General features: G+C 40.3%; 1 protein-coding gene across 3 annotated transcripts in view; it reads left to right on the top strand.

The window, feature by feature from the left end:
- ANO6 (anoctamin 6) overlaps window positions 1-13927 on the top strand; it is a 128067-nt gene that overhangs the window by 76608 nt on the left and 37532 nt on the right. Inside the window, exon 20 of one of the 3 annotated variants that reach the window (XM_051795779.1) lies at window positions 8257-10447. The exons of 1 other annotated variant lie outside the window; for it this stretch is intronic. In XM_051795779.1, coding sequence (XP_051651739.1) covers window positions 8257-8376 — 120 coding nt within the window. In that variant the 3' untranslated portion in view covers window positions 8377-10447. One more of the 3 variants, XM_051795780.1, reaches the window with a different exon arrangement.

Here is a 13927-nt window from a genome sequence, read left to right as displayed (position 1 = left end):
ATAAGCAGAAGGATATAGTATCATCACAGCCTGAATCTAAATGAGGATGGTGTGGTTTTAGATTGACTGATACATTTAAAATCATTCAAAGAATAGGCTTTAGTTGTTTTGCTATTTAATACAAAAATAGTCAAAATTGCCTATTACTTCTGGTGGTACTAGAATTTAATTATTTCTGTCACAGAGAAGATGAATTGCACTTATTTTGGATAGTCAATACATGCCAGATGAAGGTGTGCTGTGCTCTGCCCCACCCAGTTCACTCTACCTTGTTAGTGTGCTCTGCCTGCAGATCACCAGAGATATCAGCAAAGGTATCAGCAATTCACGCCAAGTCAAGATTTTTCTCTGGTATACCCCTCTATCATTTCCTATCTACTAAATAAGGCTGCTTTTCCAATACAGGGGAGCAAATGCTGTTGGCTACAAGCTTTGTTTTTACTTGCATTTATATGGACCTTAACCATGGACCAGTAGCAGGTACAAAAAACACTGAAAAGATATGGATGTAGTTAGTCATAAATAACCTCCACATGGCTTCGACTAAAACTTTCCTCATAAGAAAATAATGTGTCTTAGTAGCCTGATAATAGTAAAAGATTCTTTTCAGGAAAGTTGAAGAAAGTGGTTTTTATTTGCAAGCAGGAAGTGCATCAAAACAAGAGCCTTTTAAAGTTGCTTTCTACAATTTCTGTTGCATTCTCTCATACAACTATCCTGTAAAAGCAATGCTAATTGCTAGGATTAAAGTTACAGTTTATTGGTCAGTAATTGCATCAATCGTGTCAAGATATACTATTCTTTACAAATATGTAGGTTATGGTAATATCCTAAATGCTGAAGAAAAATAAGAAGAAGTACACATCACAGACCACAGAGAAAATCCCACTGCATTCCATGGTGCAGTATGCACAGGCCAGGACACCAAAAAGCCACCTCTAGCATATGAAGAGCATATTTGTAATGAGGGGGGAACACGAGGGAGGGTGGGGGGAAGAAACTCATATACTAAATTGTGCAACACAGGAGAAATTACAGCCAACCATGATAGCATAATGTTTTTTTGGTTTGTTGTTGTCGTTGTTGTTGGTTTTAGATATTCACATAGTATCCATGTCTCACATAATTTCTCAGCTTTTGGATGGACCTCTCACAATAAGTGGCTAAATAAGCTGTGCTGGGAGCCACAGCCACCTGTGGCTATCGCCTTACCTCCCCATTCTCTGGGATCCTGTTTGGTCTCCTGTTACAGCCATATTGTGCTCGTTCATGCAGTCATTTTCTAAACCGGTCTGGCTGCTCAGAGTGAGCAGTATCTTGTAAGTCTCTGTGGTGAGGGCACTGCAGGATCCTCACTTGCTGGAGCCTGGCAAGTCAATGGAAATTGTGACCAATACCCCCCAGCCCAGCATTCAGCCCTGAACATTCACCCCCTCCTCTGAGGATCAATGGCGCTTGGGGTTTGTCATGTTATGAGGTTTCACAGAGCTCGGAGCACCCTGGCTACCAAGAGGTGAGCCAGGGATTAAGGTTACTTGTTCTGTGAAAATATTTTGGCAGCCATGCCAGCATAAGCCTTCTTCCTGCCTTCTCCCTGCCACCCTGGGACTGCCTCTTGCCAGCCCCTTTGTACAGCTGTCTGCTGGGTGGGGCAGTGCAGCCACACACATGCCCGTGCTGGCACAGATGGCTGTGGCCACACAGCTAGCCCAACAGAGGGTCATGCTGGGTGGGAAGTAGGGATGAGGCAGTGGGAGAGGCAGCCCAGCAGTGGGAAAGCCTCTGCCCCAAGAAGTCTACCAAAACGTGACCAAATGTGCTCCTCATCCCACAGCTATTTTAGTGAGTTTAAAAAAGAAGGACTTGCCTGCCTACTTGAGCTGGTTACACAGCTGAAGTGGCAGGGTTGTGTCTTTAACAATGCCCTGCACAACTGCAAACAAGTTGGGCTGGTCTTGGCACCTAGTCTGGGTCTCTGAATATCCCTATTCAGGGGTAGCTATTGTACCTTGAGCTCATGCTTCACCTGAAGCCAAGTGAATTTTCCAAGTTCAGACATGCTCTCTGGGTGTTCATGTCTTTAACTATATAGAAGATTATATGGATGGCTAAAAATTTGCAGAATTGGGCCCTTAACCATTGTCCTAAATGTGGTTTTGGAAAAAATACCACACTGTTATTTCAGAGATTGCCAAAAAAACCCCCAGGACAACCAGGGATTTTCATGACAGAAGCCTGCAGGAACCTGCCATGCAGCTGGGGACAGAGGTGACACCAGACAGGGGTATTTGCAGGAGATTTTGGCCAGAGGCAGAGGTCACAGTGTGATGGCAGCAGCAGCCCTATTCCTGGCCATGTAGCCTCTAGGTTACAGCACTGACAGCTATGCCAAAGCAAGAGCTGAAAAATTCTTTCCATATCTGCTGTTAATTAGTAACTAATTAGTTAGATCTAGAAAAGGCAAAAAGTGATCTGCCTCTCCTAGAGTACTGTAATTCCAGATTAACAATAGGTTACAGACCTGTTACAGCTCACAGCAGTTTTCTTTTTAAAAGACCCTAAAGTATCTCTTTTTATGTCTTAAAAAGGTATATACATTATGCACACCAATCATTATATCACTGTTTGTGCACATGACTACAAATAAAAGAAAAAGGCTGCATTTGTGCTCTTCATAACTTAAAGCTTTAACTGAGAGGTGCAAATACAAAAAAATAAACCACACTTGGATTTTCTTTCCTTGTCAGCATGCTCCCATACTTTTTCCTGATCTATAAGGGGAAAAAAAATGTCACCATCCCCCAGGAGGAGCCATTAACAAATCCTTTCTTATCTTGCAGCTCAAGTAATGACATCTTATTGACAGTGCAGCAGAACAAACAATGTCCTATTGAAAGCTCCAGTGCTGGAGGATTTGGGCTGTCCTCAGCAGTTGAGACCAAGTAATGAAAACAGGTTTTGATGCTGAATCAAAGATAATGTCTGCTCTAGTTCTCCAATAGCCTTTAGCATTCCCAGGCACAGAGAAGTTGTGCATAGCTCACCGAGTTATCACCTGCACTACAAACTCAGTCAAGTAGGGGGACCTTACTACAATAAGTATGCCCAAAGTAGCAAGCAGTTAAAGTATGATCTGTGGTACATATGGGAACAGTACTGGAATTTTTCCTGAACACTGTACTTGATACATGAATGGACCTTGAAATATAGGTCCACCCGTTTCTTACAGGCTGGTTTAGCCATATCAGAATCTACGACAAGTTATTTGCTAATTTTTGTACCTTATCAAACTGGACCAACTGTGGACATTTTTGATGAACAAACATGAGTTAGTGATTTGGGGTTTTGTTGTCATGTCTATGTATAAACTTATTAAAATTATTGATGTACCTTTGTTCTTTAGACAGATGATTCTTCTTGTAGCATCCTCTCAATATCTTGTGGGTAAGAAGAGACTTTTGCAACCTAGGTATCAGAGTTAGGTCCATAGTACACATATGGCTTTGTACAGATTAAAAATCTGTCAGATACAAAAATGTAACTGTGCCTCTCAAATTCACCCAAACAAAAGGGAAACAAAAATGCAGAAAACAGGTGTGTTATAGCACTGAAGCCTACAGCTTCAAGTTAGCTAAGCCACCCCTGCCATAGCTCAATCACCTCCTGTGTCCCTAAGCAAGCTTTCCTGCACATTTTTCCACGATCACTTGTGTTCACTTGACATCCTGAAAGACCAGCTCTAGATGCAAAAGTGGGAGAGACCTAACTAAAATCATACAAATACTGAATAGTCTTCTACCAGCTCATCACAGGGCCAGTGAACAAAGTTGCTGGTGCACAGAAAGAGCAGGGCACTATGTCACGGCATAGCAGGGTAAGAATGTAGGACCCATTTGGAATGCTTCAAACTCTCATGGACCTGTGTCCTGGCATCCTGGCTGGGATGTTGGAAGAGGCAGTTGAGTGGGTCTAACAGATCTCTGCTGACAAAAGGTCATCATTCTCCCTCTCCATCAATCTGCGCTACGCACAGCATTCCTCAGGCCCTTTGTGAAGATAATTCAACTCATCAACCCATCAGAAAATTACCCCATTTTTATTCATTCAGTTTTATTCTGGATCATTGAGTCAACCTGGCTCATTACAGATCCAAACAGCACCACAACCAGAGCAAGGGGTGAGGGAACATGCAGTCCCAGAAGCTGGGGGATCAAACCTGTCCTCTCAGGGGTAATGATGTATTAGATCAACTGAGCCATCCTCAGCCTTGTATGGAACGAACTACAGCTCTCAAAGTTCCATTGCTTCACAGAATAATAACTTGGTTTGCAAATGCTTTTTTTATTCTCATCTTTATTTGTGTATTTACAAAGCCAATGCATCACATCTGTATAGCACATATATAATAGGCTAAGACAATGTGAACATACATTAAGAAAGTGCTCAATTTATCAGTATTAAATTTAACATCTTATATTAAATACAACTTCTACTGTTGAGTAAAGAAAGATTAATACTAAATCCTACCTGTGCTAGAGCAGGAGCGAGCAATATGTGATGTCTTAACTTGTGAGTATGCATCTTCTAAATGCAGAGGCGGAGCCAGGAGGAAAGTGGAAGGGGGCCAAATTCTAACTCCTTGAGGAAGCTGAACATCCACCAAGGCTTGGCCAGGAGGAATTGAGAGGACCTGTGACAGAGCAAGGCTAGTTCTCACAAGTGGCTTCTCAAAAAGCTTCTAATAATGCTGGCAAACAGCTGGCTCAGGAATATACCTCTTCCATTTTCCAGACATCCCTCTTCAATTAAAGCTGAATTCTCAGGAAAATAAAAACTTATTAAATATTTAAATGGACATTTTAATAGAGAAAGAAATTCTTACAATAATCAGTCAGGACATTCCCAGTGGTTCTTCTCTCCTATTTGCTACCATAGGTCCTATATGGGCGTTAGTGGCTCTGTGCAATTTAATTTAATGCACAGGAGATGTTCTATGAGTTCAGACAGCCAAGCCCAAAGAGACTATATTCAGTGTGGTGGCCAAGAGGGTCTCCAACTTCCCTCTTCTTCGCCCAGGAATAAGATAAAAGCATGCCCAAACCTTGATTTTGAGGTGGTAGCTTTTTCCCCCTCCAGCTTCAGAATTGCCCAATCTGTGCACATGACCTAATAAACATACTCTAGTTTGTCTTGCTTTTACAAAAATTAGAAATACCCAATACACCCACTGTGTAATCTCATAATAAGTCACATTTGTGCAAAAATTCCCAAATCTCTGCTTTCTCCCACTGCTTCAGGTTTTCACTTAGTTTTCCAAAGAAGGAGGACTGCCTATACTTGTACTTTGGAGCTTATGGTCAAAATGACATGAGAGCAGTTCTCTGCCCCACACTAGTGTGATCTCTCAGCAGCTGCAAGCTCGTAAGAATCCAGCAACCACCACATCTAAGTTCAACATCTGGCCCCAGTCAGCCTCAGACATGAGCTTAAACACTTACCACTCTTCATCTCATCATCCTTTTTTTCTTTATCTTTCCAGTGTGACAGGAGTTTCATCTCTTTAATAGAAACATTCTATGTTTAAACACCAACAGCCTCATCTGGCCTACCTATAATTAAGCCATTATTAGAGTAACTTACTCTCCTTTCACAAATAGCTTAAGGAGTACAAAAAAAATCCCACAAATTAATGTATGGCTCTTTGCATTGATTTCATTAATTGCTGTTGTCTGGCCTTAAATGGGATTGTGACTTGAAAGGTCAGGGTATGCTGTAGATAAAATTTTTGATTGCCCAACACTGGAAAGGTGGGAAAATTGTAAACACATGGTCTGAAAAAGTAATTTACTACTTTACTTCAAGAATCTCCATGATTCTGCTAATAGACCCCTTAAGTCCACATTATCTAATGAATTATTCTCAATCATACTGGTAATATGTGAATGGAAATGTTACATTTGGTCAGCATTTGTAAAACTCTTACAGATAAGTCTAGCCTGATCTTTTTAACAATTCTAAATGGAGGAACACAAGGTACAACACAGTTATTCTTGATGCAGACAAACAGCTTTCCAAAGAGAACATTTCATGCTCAGTATAACCAAGTATGATGGATTCCCCCTGCTCCTTTTTCTCCAACAAAATCACTGGAGGAGTTGTTTGCTCTCTACATTTTCAAAGCATCTTCTCAGTCAAGTGCATGTTGCATTTCAATGAAGGATGAGGTTTTCCAAGAGCCTCTGGAAATGTACTTTGCAGAAAGATCAGAAAAGCCATCTTTGGTCTGTTTTCCTCTTTTAATTTGACTGACACAGAAGAACCTCAGCTGTATTACCTTCCAGATCAAGAAGGTGCATCTCCATTCAGTCACAGTGAAAGAAGACGTTGGTGTAGATTTTTATTTTCATTAAATAAAAACCGAAGAGAAGATAATCCCAATTATTAATGAGCTTCAGATATATTAAAGAAACAAATGAATTTTCACATATATTAATTTCTAAAATTATCATAAGAAACAACAGAAAGGACATTAGTAATCTGATGAGCAGTCCCACACCTTGCCCTTCTCTAGAAGATCCCTTCTCTAAGATGACATACAAATACATTGTCCAAATTTTTATTTTTATTGTAAAAATTATATTACCAAATGTCATAAAGTACCAAATGCCTTAATGTAATGAATGAGAAGACAAACTTCACTTGTAGGCTGATGCTGATGTTGCTGAGGACCAAGGGACAGGGCAGTCCTTCAACCTGACTGATGACATCACCACTTAAAAGCACAGTAAGGAAAATGGGCAGTCAAGGCACAGGGAGAGGCAAGCCACAGGACCAAGTTTCACCTAAATCAGCATGATAATCACATTTCTTTGCAGAGCATTGTCCTTAACAGAGGTTGTTCTTAGCCTGCTCCTTAATGAAAGGGATAATAACTCATGAGAACAACTACAGGAGATATTTCTAGTCAGCTTTTGTTCTTGTACTTGGCCAGTTTATGTGCAGCCTTAGGGTATAAATAGAGAGACTATAGAGGGGATTAACAGACTTTCTTTCCAGCAGGGCTCATGTGCCAAAGCAATGAGTCTATTAGCATTGTTTCCCTTGAAAGGTTGGTTTAACTCCGAAACTAGCACAAAGACACCAGACTCCTTCCTGGAGCCCCATATTCTCCTCTGAAAAGGAGGGAGGTCTCACTTGTGGATCTAAATACTTTGGTGTTTATCCATCCATCTGCAATAACCCAATCAGATTTTCCACCTGCCATTTGCAGCCATCATGAGAGACAAGGTTTCTGTGGGGATTTTACACTCCTACAAACAAGCTCCATATGAGCAGAGTCACTTCTCAAGGACACCATTTTAACACTGAATATTATTTGATTATCAGGATGTTAGGGATGACTGTGGCCTTTCACTCTTCTGTGTACTGGCAGCCTAACAGAATGCTACAGAGGATGGGGAATACAGGCATTTAAAAGCTAAGCCTCACCTCCCCAGGTTTTAGGGCTCTGGAGCATAGACATCTATACCCAAACAGGGCACCCCAGGATCCCTTTGAGAAAAACTGGCACTATTTCAGTTGTGATCCTTTTGATCCATTTTGATTGTCACTGGGATGTGGTGAATCACCTGGAAGTAAACGAGAAGTGGTTGAGTTGTTTTATAGGTGGCCAGGCAGGGTAGTATTTCTGCTTCTGTTTTCTCTCTCCCATGGACAATTTCTTTCACTAAGCTCACAGCTACTCAGCAACCCTCCAGCTTCTTAGTTTGGGGGTTTGTTTGTTTTTAAATACAATCACATATTTGCAAAGCTTTTTAAAAATTAATTATATCCTTTTTAGGGAGAACTCGAAGAGGCACAGCAGAGAGTGTAGTGACTTTGCATGGAGTGAACAGATGGAGAAACACAATGTGAACACATCCATCACCAGAGGAGCAGTAGGACTTTGCTCTGCACTAGGCATTAGGATCCACCAGACTGTCTGCACATGTTATTAAATTAAATATGATCCCAAGTTTAAACACTCTTTGGACCAGCTCTAGATTCCCAGCATGTCAAAGGATGGAGCACTCACAGGCTATGGCTGACAGCATTCCCACAGACAGACACATCTGGAAGCAATTTGAAGAACTGATCATTCTGATTTTGACCACCCATGCGGTGGGCAAGGTCTCTCTGGTGTGCCACAATCAGCTGCATGATCCTGTCTGATATATGCAGTGCTCAATTTAAGCTGTGTATTATTAATATATGCAGAAGCTGCTCGCTCGCTCTCTGGTGGAATTTGCTTTTGTGAGCAATGGGGGAGACCAAGGAGATGAAGAACCAGAAGCCCAGCAGAGCTTCCTCAAAGGAGCAGAAGAGCTGCAGAAGTAGGTTACAAAACCTCTCAGTAGGTAGATGGGTCCTTCTCTCATTAGGATATTTTTAAGCATACAGGACCAGATCCTTAGCTCATACAAATGAGTTTGGCCCCATTGATTCCATTTCAGCCAGATATATTGACAGTCCTTGAAAATCTGGCCTATAATTATTTAAATATAAAGAAATACCCCGCAACACACCCCAATTACAAGCCCAAAATATATATTGGGTGTACAGTAACACTAAGCAGGACAGCCAATGCACTGCAGTAATAGTAAAACTTTACTATTCCTCAAGACATGGGGCCAAACTGCTTTTACTGCTGCACGATAAATACATTATAGAGATGAAGCTGTCTCTATGTATTTATAAAACAGATATTGCTGCTTTATGCACTTATTCCACGTTTTTCGCTTATCAAGATGTGAGAGCTGCCCTCTAGAACTTGTTCCACTCTAGGACTGAATTTCTGAAAGATTAAAAAGCACTCTTGGTTTTACAGAAATACTCTTGATTTTACAGAAATCAGCTCCTCCTATTTAAATACCTTATTAATTTCATAGGAATAATTTCCCAGCAATTTTTTCTTTTCAATCTATTTATGAGCCTCCTGTCTGCAGCACCTTACAATACAGCAGGACCAGCTTGCTTAGTCTGCTAACAACTGTTCCATGAAAAAGCAATTTTAAGGAATGAAGTATCTATCTCTTAGCAACATTTAAAATTAAGTAAAAAAGGAAAACTTTTTTGGGTTTTTGATTGGTTTGTTTTGTTAGAAGAGTCAAATGGGAAATGTTTTTCCTCCCCAGGTAGTTTCTAAGAGTCCAAACTTTTCTATTTTGCAAACAAAGGCAACCCCAAAACCTTGGGAATTTTTCCACAAACATATTTAAAAGCCTAGAAAAGGCTGGAGTAAAGCCTTTTCACCAGGGGTTTGAGGAAAGCAGACTGAGATCCCTATGCCAGTGTGTAATTACATAAAATGACGGTGTGAAATTATTTCATTAGAAGAAATTCAGTGAGTCCTTCCCAGCTAAGTCTTATCCCAGCTACCATCCAGTATCTGGGTACATTACTGCCAAGTTTGAAACCAGGGAAGCCTGACTGGAGTCAAAGTTTTCATTATCCCAGGATGGGCCCTGGACACTCTCCCATGGTGGGAGGAAGAGAAGAAATGTTTCCCGCTCCTCCTCCTCCTTCCTCCTAGCTTGGACCAGAAACACCACACTCTAGCCAAGAACCTTTCTGTAAGGATTTGTAAGTGCTCACAGAAAAAAGAATATTTTTCCTTAACAGGTTCAATTTAGAATAATCAGTTTAATTGATGACAAATAAAAAAAAAAAAGAAAAAGATTGAAAGATATTCAATCCATAGAAAGTGTGTGAATGAGCAAAAAAAAAATAAATTCATATCAATCTATAGATCTCACTGTGTGAAAATTAAGATAATTTTTCAAAGCCCTAAGACCGAAGTAGAGCTGCTAAAATGCATCTAAATCCATAACATACAGCAGGTAACACCCGATGCCTAGGTTTTCCTAGCTTTGTCATGAAATTTGATGGAAATAAAAAAAAAACCAGTTTTTATGTGACCCTTTCCACTTAGTGACATCAATTTATGTATTGAGACCATTTGCAATCCAAAAGCTGCTATTGGCTAGGACTGAAAATTTTAGTTGTCAAACAGAGTTGATTCTATGATTGTTTTCATTTTGCTTTTAGGCTGTATCTGTCAAGAAGCATGTTTGGTTTTGTCCTTGATGGGATGTTTGATGAAACCCTGATCAGAGCTCTGTATGTGTATTATAACTTGTAGAAGCAGAAAAGTTCCATCCCTTTTGTATTGATTAGTAAAAAGGCTACATAGATGCTAGGTGGTTTTTAAGATTCACAGTTTGTAAACTTAAGTGTTAGAGGAATTTTCAGTTAAGACACCTGAGTGCTTTTGGATCTGGATCCTAGGAATGTACCAAATTCAAATTTAGTCATGTTCGTTACTTTAAATTAGGAAAAGGCACAATTCACAAAAAATCTTGCAATTAAAAAACAACAAAACCCCAACACCTTGGATATTTACATCAGTTACAAAGGTATGCAATATTTTCTGATCTGTAGCTTACATTTGTTAGTGACGGTTTAGCTTAAAAATAAAATGAGATGTACAATACTGTGTGAAATGAAGTACTGACTTTCATTGCTTTGTAAAGACTAGATTTATTTTAAAACCTATTTTCTTCATTGTAAAGCCAGTCACCAAACCAGAATCCAAATTAAGTTGTTAGGGGTTTTTTTCCCTACAGATGGATATGAAGGCATTGCAATTGCTTGATTAGCCTTCTGCTACATTAATGAGTTAAGGGGTTCCTGAGAGAGCCGAGGTGAGGCTGAGCAGGTGTGAGGGCCAGGCTGCTTCCAGGACGAAAAAACTTCTGGGGTAGGAAGGCAGCCCCACACTGCCAGCCCGGCTCCAGCCCTTCCACAGCACCTCACCCGAAGCCTTCAATGAGCCACACAACAGCCCCACCACCTCACCCAGCCTGTGCTGGGATTTGAAACACCACAAACTCAAAAACAGTAGAGAGTGGATAACCTCATTTTACTTCCAGGTGTGAAGAAGGGGCAGCTGAGGGCACATGCACATGCTTCAGGCTGTCCTGGGGCACAGGCCTTCTCTCCTCTGCCCTTGGGTCTGACCCCACTTATCAGGAGGCATTTTGGGGGTTCAGTTGTGGAAAAGTCCCCTGCAGCATCCAATATACCACGTGCACGTAACACACAACAGGTGTAGCACACGTGTCTCTCATCTGTGCAGTAATGGATAAGAAGATTTTAGAAGTTCTTACTCTAAGCTGAGTGAGTCACCCAGAGACAGGAACTGTTTCTGTCTCTTTTCCAAACTCAAAACCAGGAGCTGATGAGAGACTTGGTTGCTCTCTCACACCTTTGTGATCTGTTTCTTCAGAAACATCTCTCTAGGATGTGGTAATGGTAATTTAGTGGGCTATTCCCTCCAATATCCACCTTTTATTGGCTAAATGCATCTGTCTGATGGATTAGGAGAGTGATTTCTCCTCGTGTAAGGTAAATCCCGTAAATCACAGAGAGCTTTGCTCTTCATGCGAAGATGCAGTGTGACGTTTCATTGTTCTTTCGAAAGACAGGGTGAACAGGAGCAAGGCAGCAACTGAATTATTTTTTCTGTACTCATTTACGTATCGTGATTCTTTTAGGTGCTTCCTTTTTAGCGAATTTAGTGGCCCTGCAGCTCTCGATCCTTCCTCCCCTTAGCTCAAGTGACAGGCAGCTTTAGTAAATTGCCTACACATCAGAGGTAAATGTGCTGTCATCCATAAACATGTTCCCAAGTGAAGCAGAGCTAAGAACAGTGGGGAAAACCTTGCTAGGGGTTATGGTGGGGGGGTGGGGTGGTGGTGGTCATGAGGAAACCCTCTCCACCAGAGTTTCCATTGTGGCTGCTCACAGTGAAAAGGTACAACCACCTGCCCATGCTCCAGCAATCCAGCCCCATCATCTGACAGGTCTCAAAGTGGCCTGCACAAGCATTCACACAGGCAATAATGAAGTTATTTAAGCAGCTTATATCTGCCCTCTGGGATAGAGGCCAATCTGATGGGATCTAATGCAAAGTCTATTTCTAAAATGCAGTTAATGTTGAAAATGGGCTGCATAATAATACTGTTATTGAAGGTTTTAAAGATAAACAATCATTAATAACAGTCTTTCAGCTGAGTACTAAACTGTATGGAATAGAATAAAGATGAGGGCATTTCACAACTGAGGCAGCACAAGTTACATTATAAATTTCAATATGCTGCCATGCTACATGAGTTACGTTAAATTATTTTTCCTATATTTGAACTTATCAGCTGTTCCCTCTTTCTTTAAACAGGATATTCTCCCATGGAATATCATTAAAAGGCTATTAATACGAAAAGCCAACCCACTCTGAATGTTAATAAAATACAAATACAGATTGTTACACTTGCCTTCCTTATTTTGTCAGAAGAAGGAAGACAGAATAGCCAGACTCCTTTCTAGAGATTGGCTGGTATGGCAGGAATGGTATATAGCCATTCCTCCTCAATTGCAGCAACACAGGGCAGTTTTCTAAAGCTATTATAAAAATAATTTGCCAGATATCTCTATAATTCATCCTTTGCATTCATATTCTGAAGTGTGGCTTAAGAATTTTTCAAATTGGGAAAATCTCCAAGACACAAAAATTATTATGCCATCTTTTCTGTCATTTTCCTACTGAAGACCCCTTGAGAAAATTTTTCTCAGTTTAAAGAAACTTTTAATTTAGAAAGGAGTGAATACGCAAGACATGAGCTCAATAGATGTGAGACAGAGGCTGGGGTGGAAAAACTTATATGTTCTTAACTGTATACACAAACACTAAATTTCAAAGCTCACCTGAAAAAATATTGCAGTTTTTTCACAATACTATTATTTTTAACACTTGACTTTGCAAATGATGTTCACATACATTAAAAATAAAAAAAAAAAAGAAAAGGCAACCTGATATTTGGGGCCTAAGTAAGCATTCCTACACTTAGTCATCAGAAAGTTCATCCTATGTGTTTTAGGTTTAACAAACCTGTTATTTTTGTCTGGGCATTAGAAAAGCAATTCCTTTACATAGTCTTTTATTCTACTAGTATTTTTGCCCACATCTATACTCAATTTCACATAATTATCCCAAACCCACCCAACCCCCCTAATAACTGAGACCTGTATGACAGCCTAAATTCCTTAGATAAACTCCCCTAAGTAAGTTTAGCATGTACAAAGGCCTCTGAGAACACAAAGAGCGGCAGTCACAGAGGGCTACAAGATAAAGCATCCCAGCTTTTTTAGCATTACAGCTGCTATCTCTCTCCTTAAATTCTCTCTAACAACTGTACAAATCATTTTAAGTGAAAAGATATTAATTGGGTCAGAAAAAAATAGAAGTAAAACAGAACAGGAATATAGTAATATAATACAGTAAAGGAAATTTAAAAAAAATAACGAAAGGAAAAGCGTTTGTTGAGCACACTCCATCCAGCTCCAGCTGCTTCACTTTGAACTTGGGGGGTGCCCTAGTTTTTGCAGGGAGCTCACCTGCAGCCTCAGCCATCTCTGGAGTCAGGCTGAAGCAGCTGGGGGATTTGCTGCAGTCAAACCCTTTGATATAAAAAGTAAAGACTCACTGCAGGAGGAAAAAAGGGAGTCCCTTATACACCCACAGCCTGCTCTTTTGGGGAGAAGGTTGTTGATACTGCATTTGAAGTGATAAGCACCATCAAGCTTTGTGTCTAGGGCTCTATGCTACATACTTAAGCTAAAAATAGTTTTTAAAAACTAATCAGAGAAGGCTGTGTAATATCAGCTAGGAAGTGGAGAGGCTGGTCTTGTTTCTTTTTCTCCCCATGAATGCTTACACATTTGAGTTTGCTCTGAAAACTAAATGGTGCTTCCAAACACAGGAGATTTAAGAATAAAATTCCCATTAACAGCTGTTAACAAGAATGATCTGTGTAGATTCCCTTATACTAAG

This window comes from Manacus candei, unplaced genomic scaffold, assembly GCF_025592945.1.
Source record: "Manacus candei isolate 608988 ecotype Guabito, Panama unplaced genomic scaffold, ASM2559294v1 h1tg000043l, whole genome shotgun sequence".
Lineage (NCBI taxonomy): Eukaryota > Metazoa > Chordata > Aves > Passeriformes > Pipridae > Manacus > Manacus candei.
Note: the sequence above shows the minus strand (reverse complement) of the source record. Positions and strands in the feature narration are given on the sequence as shown.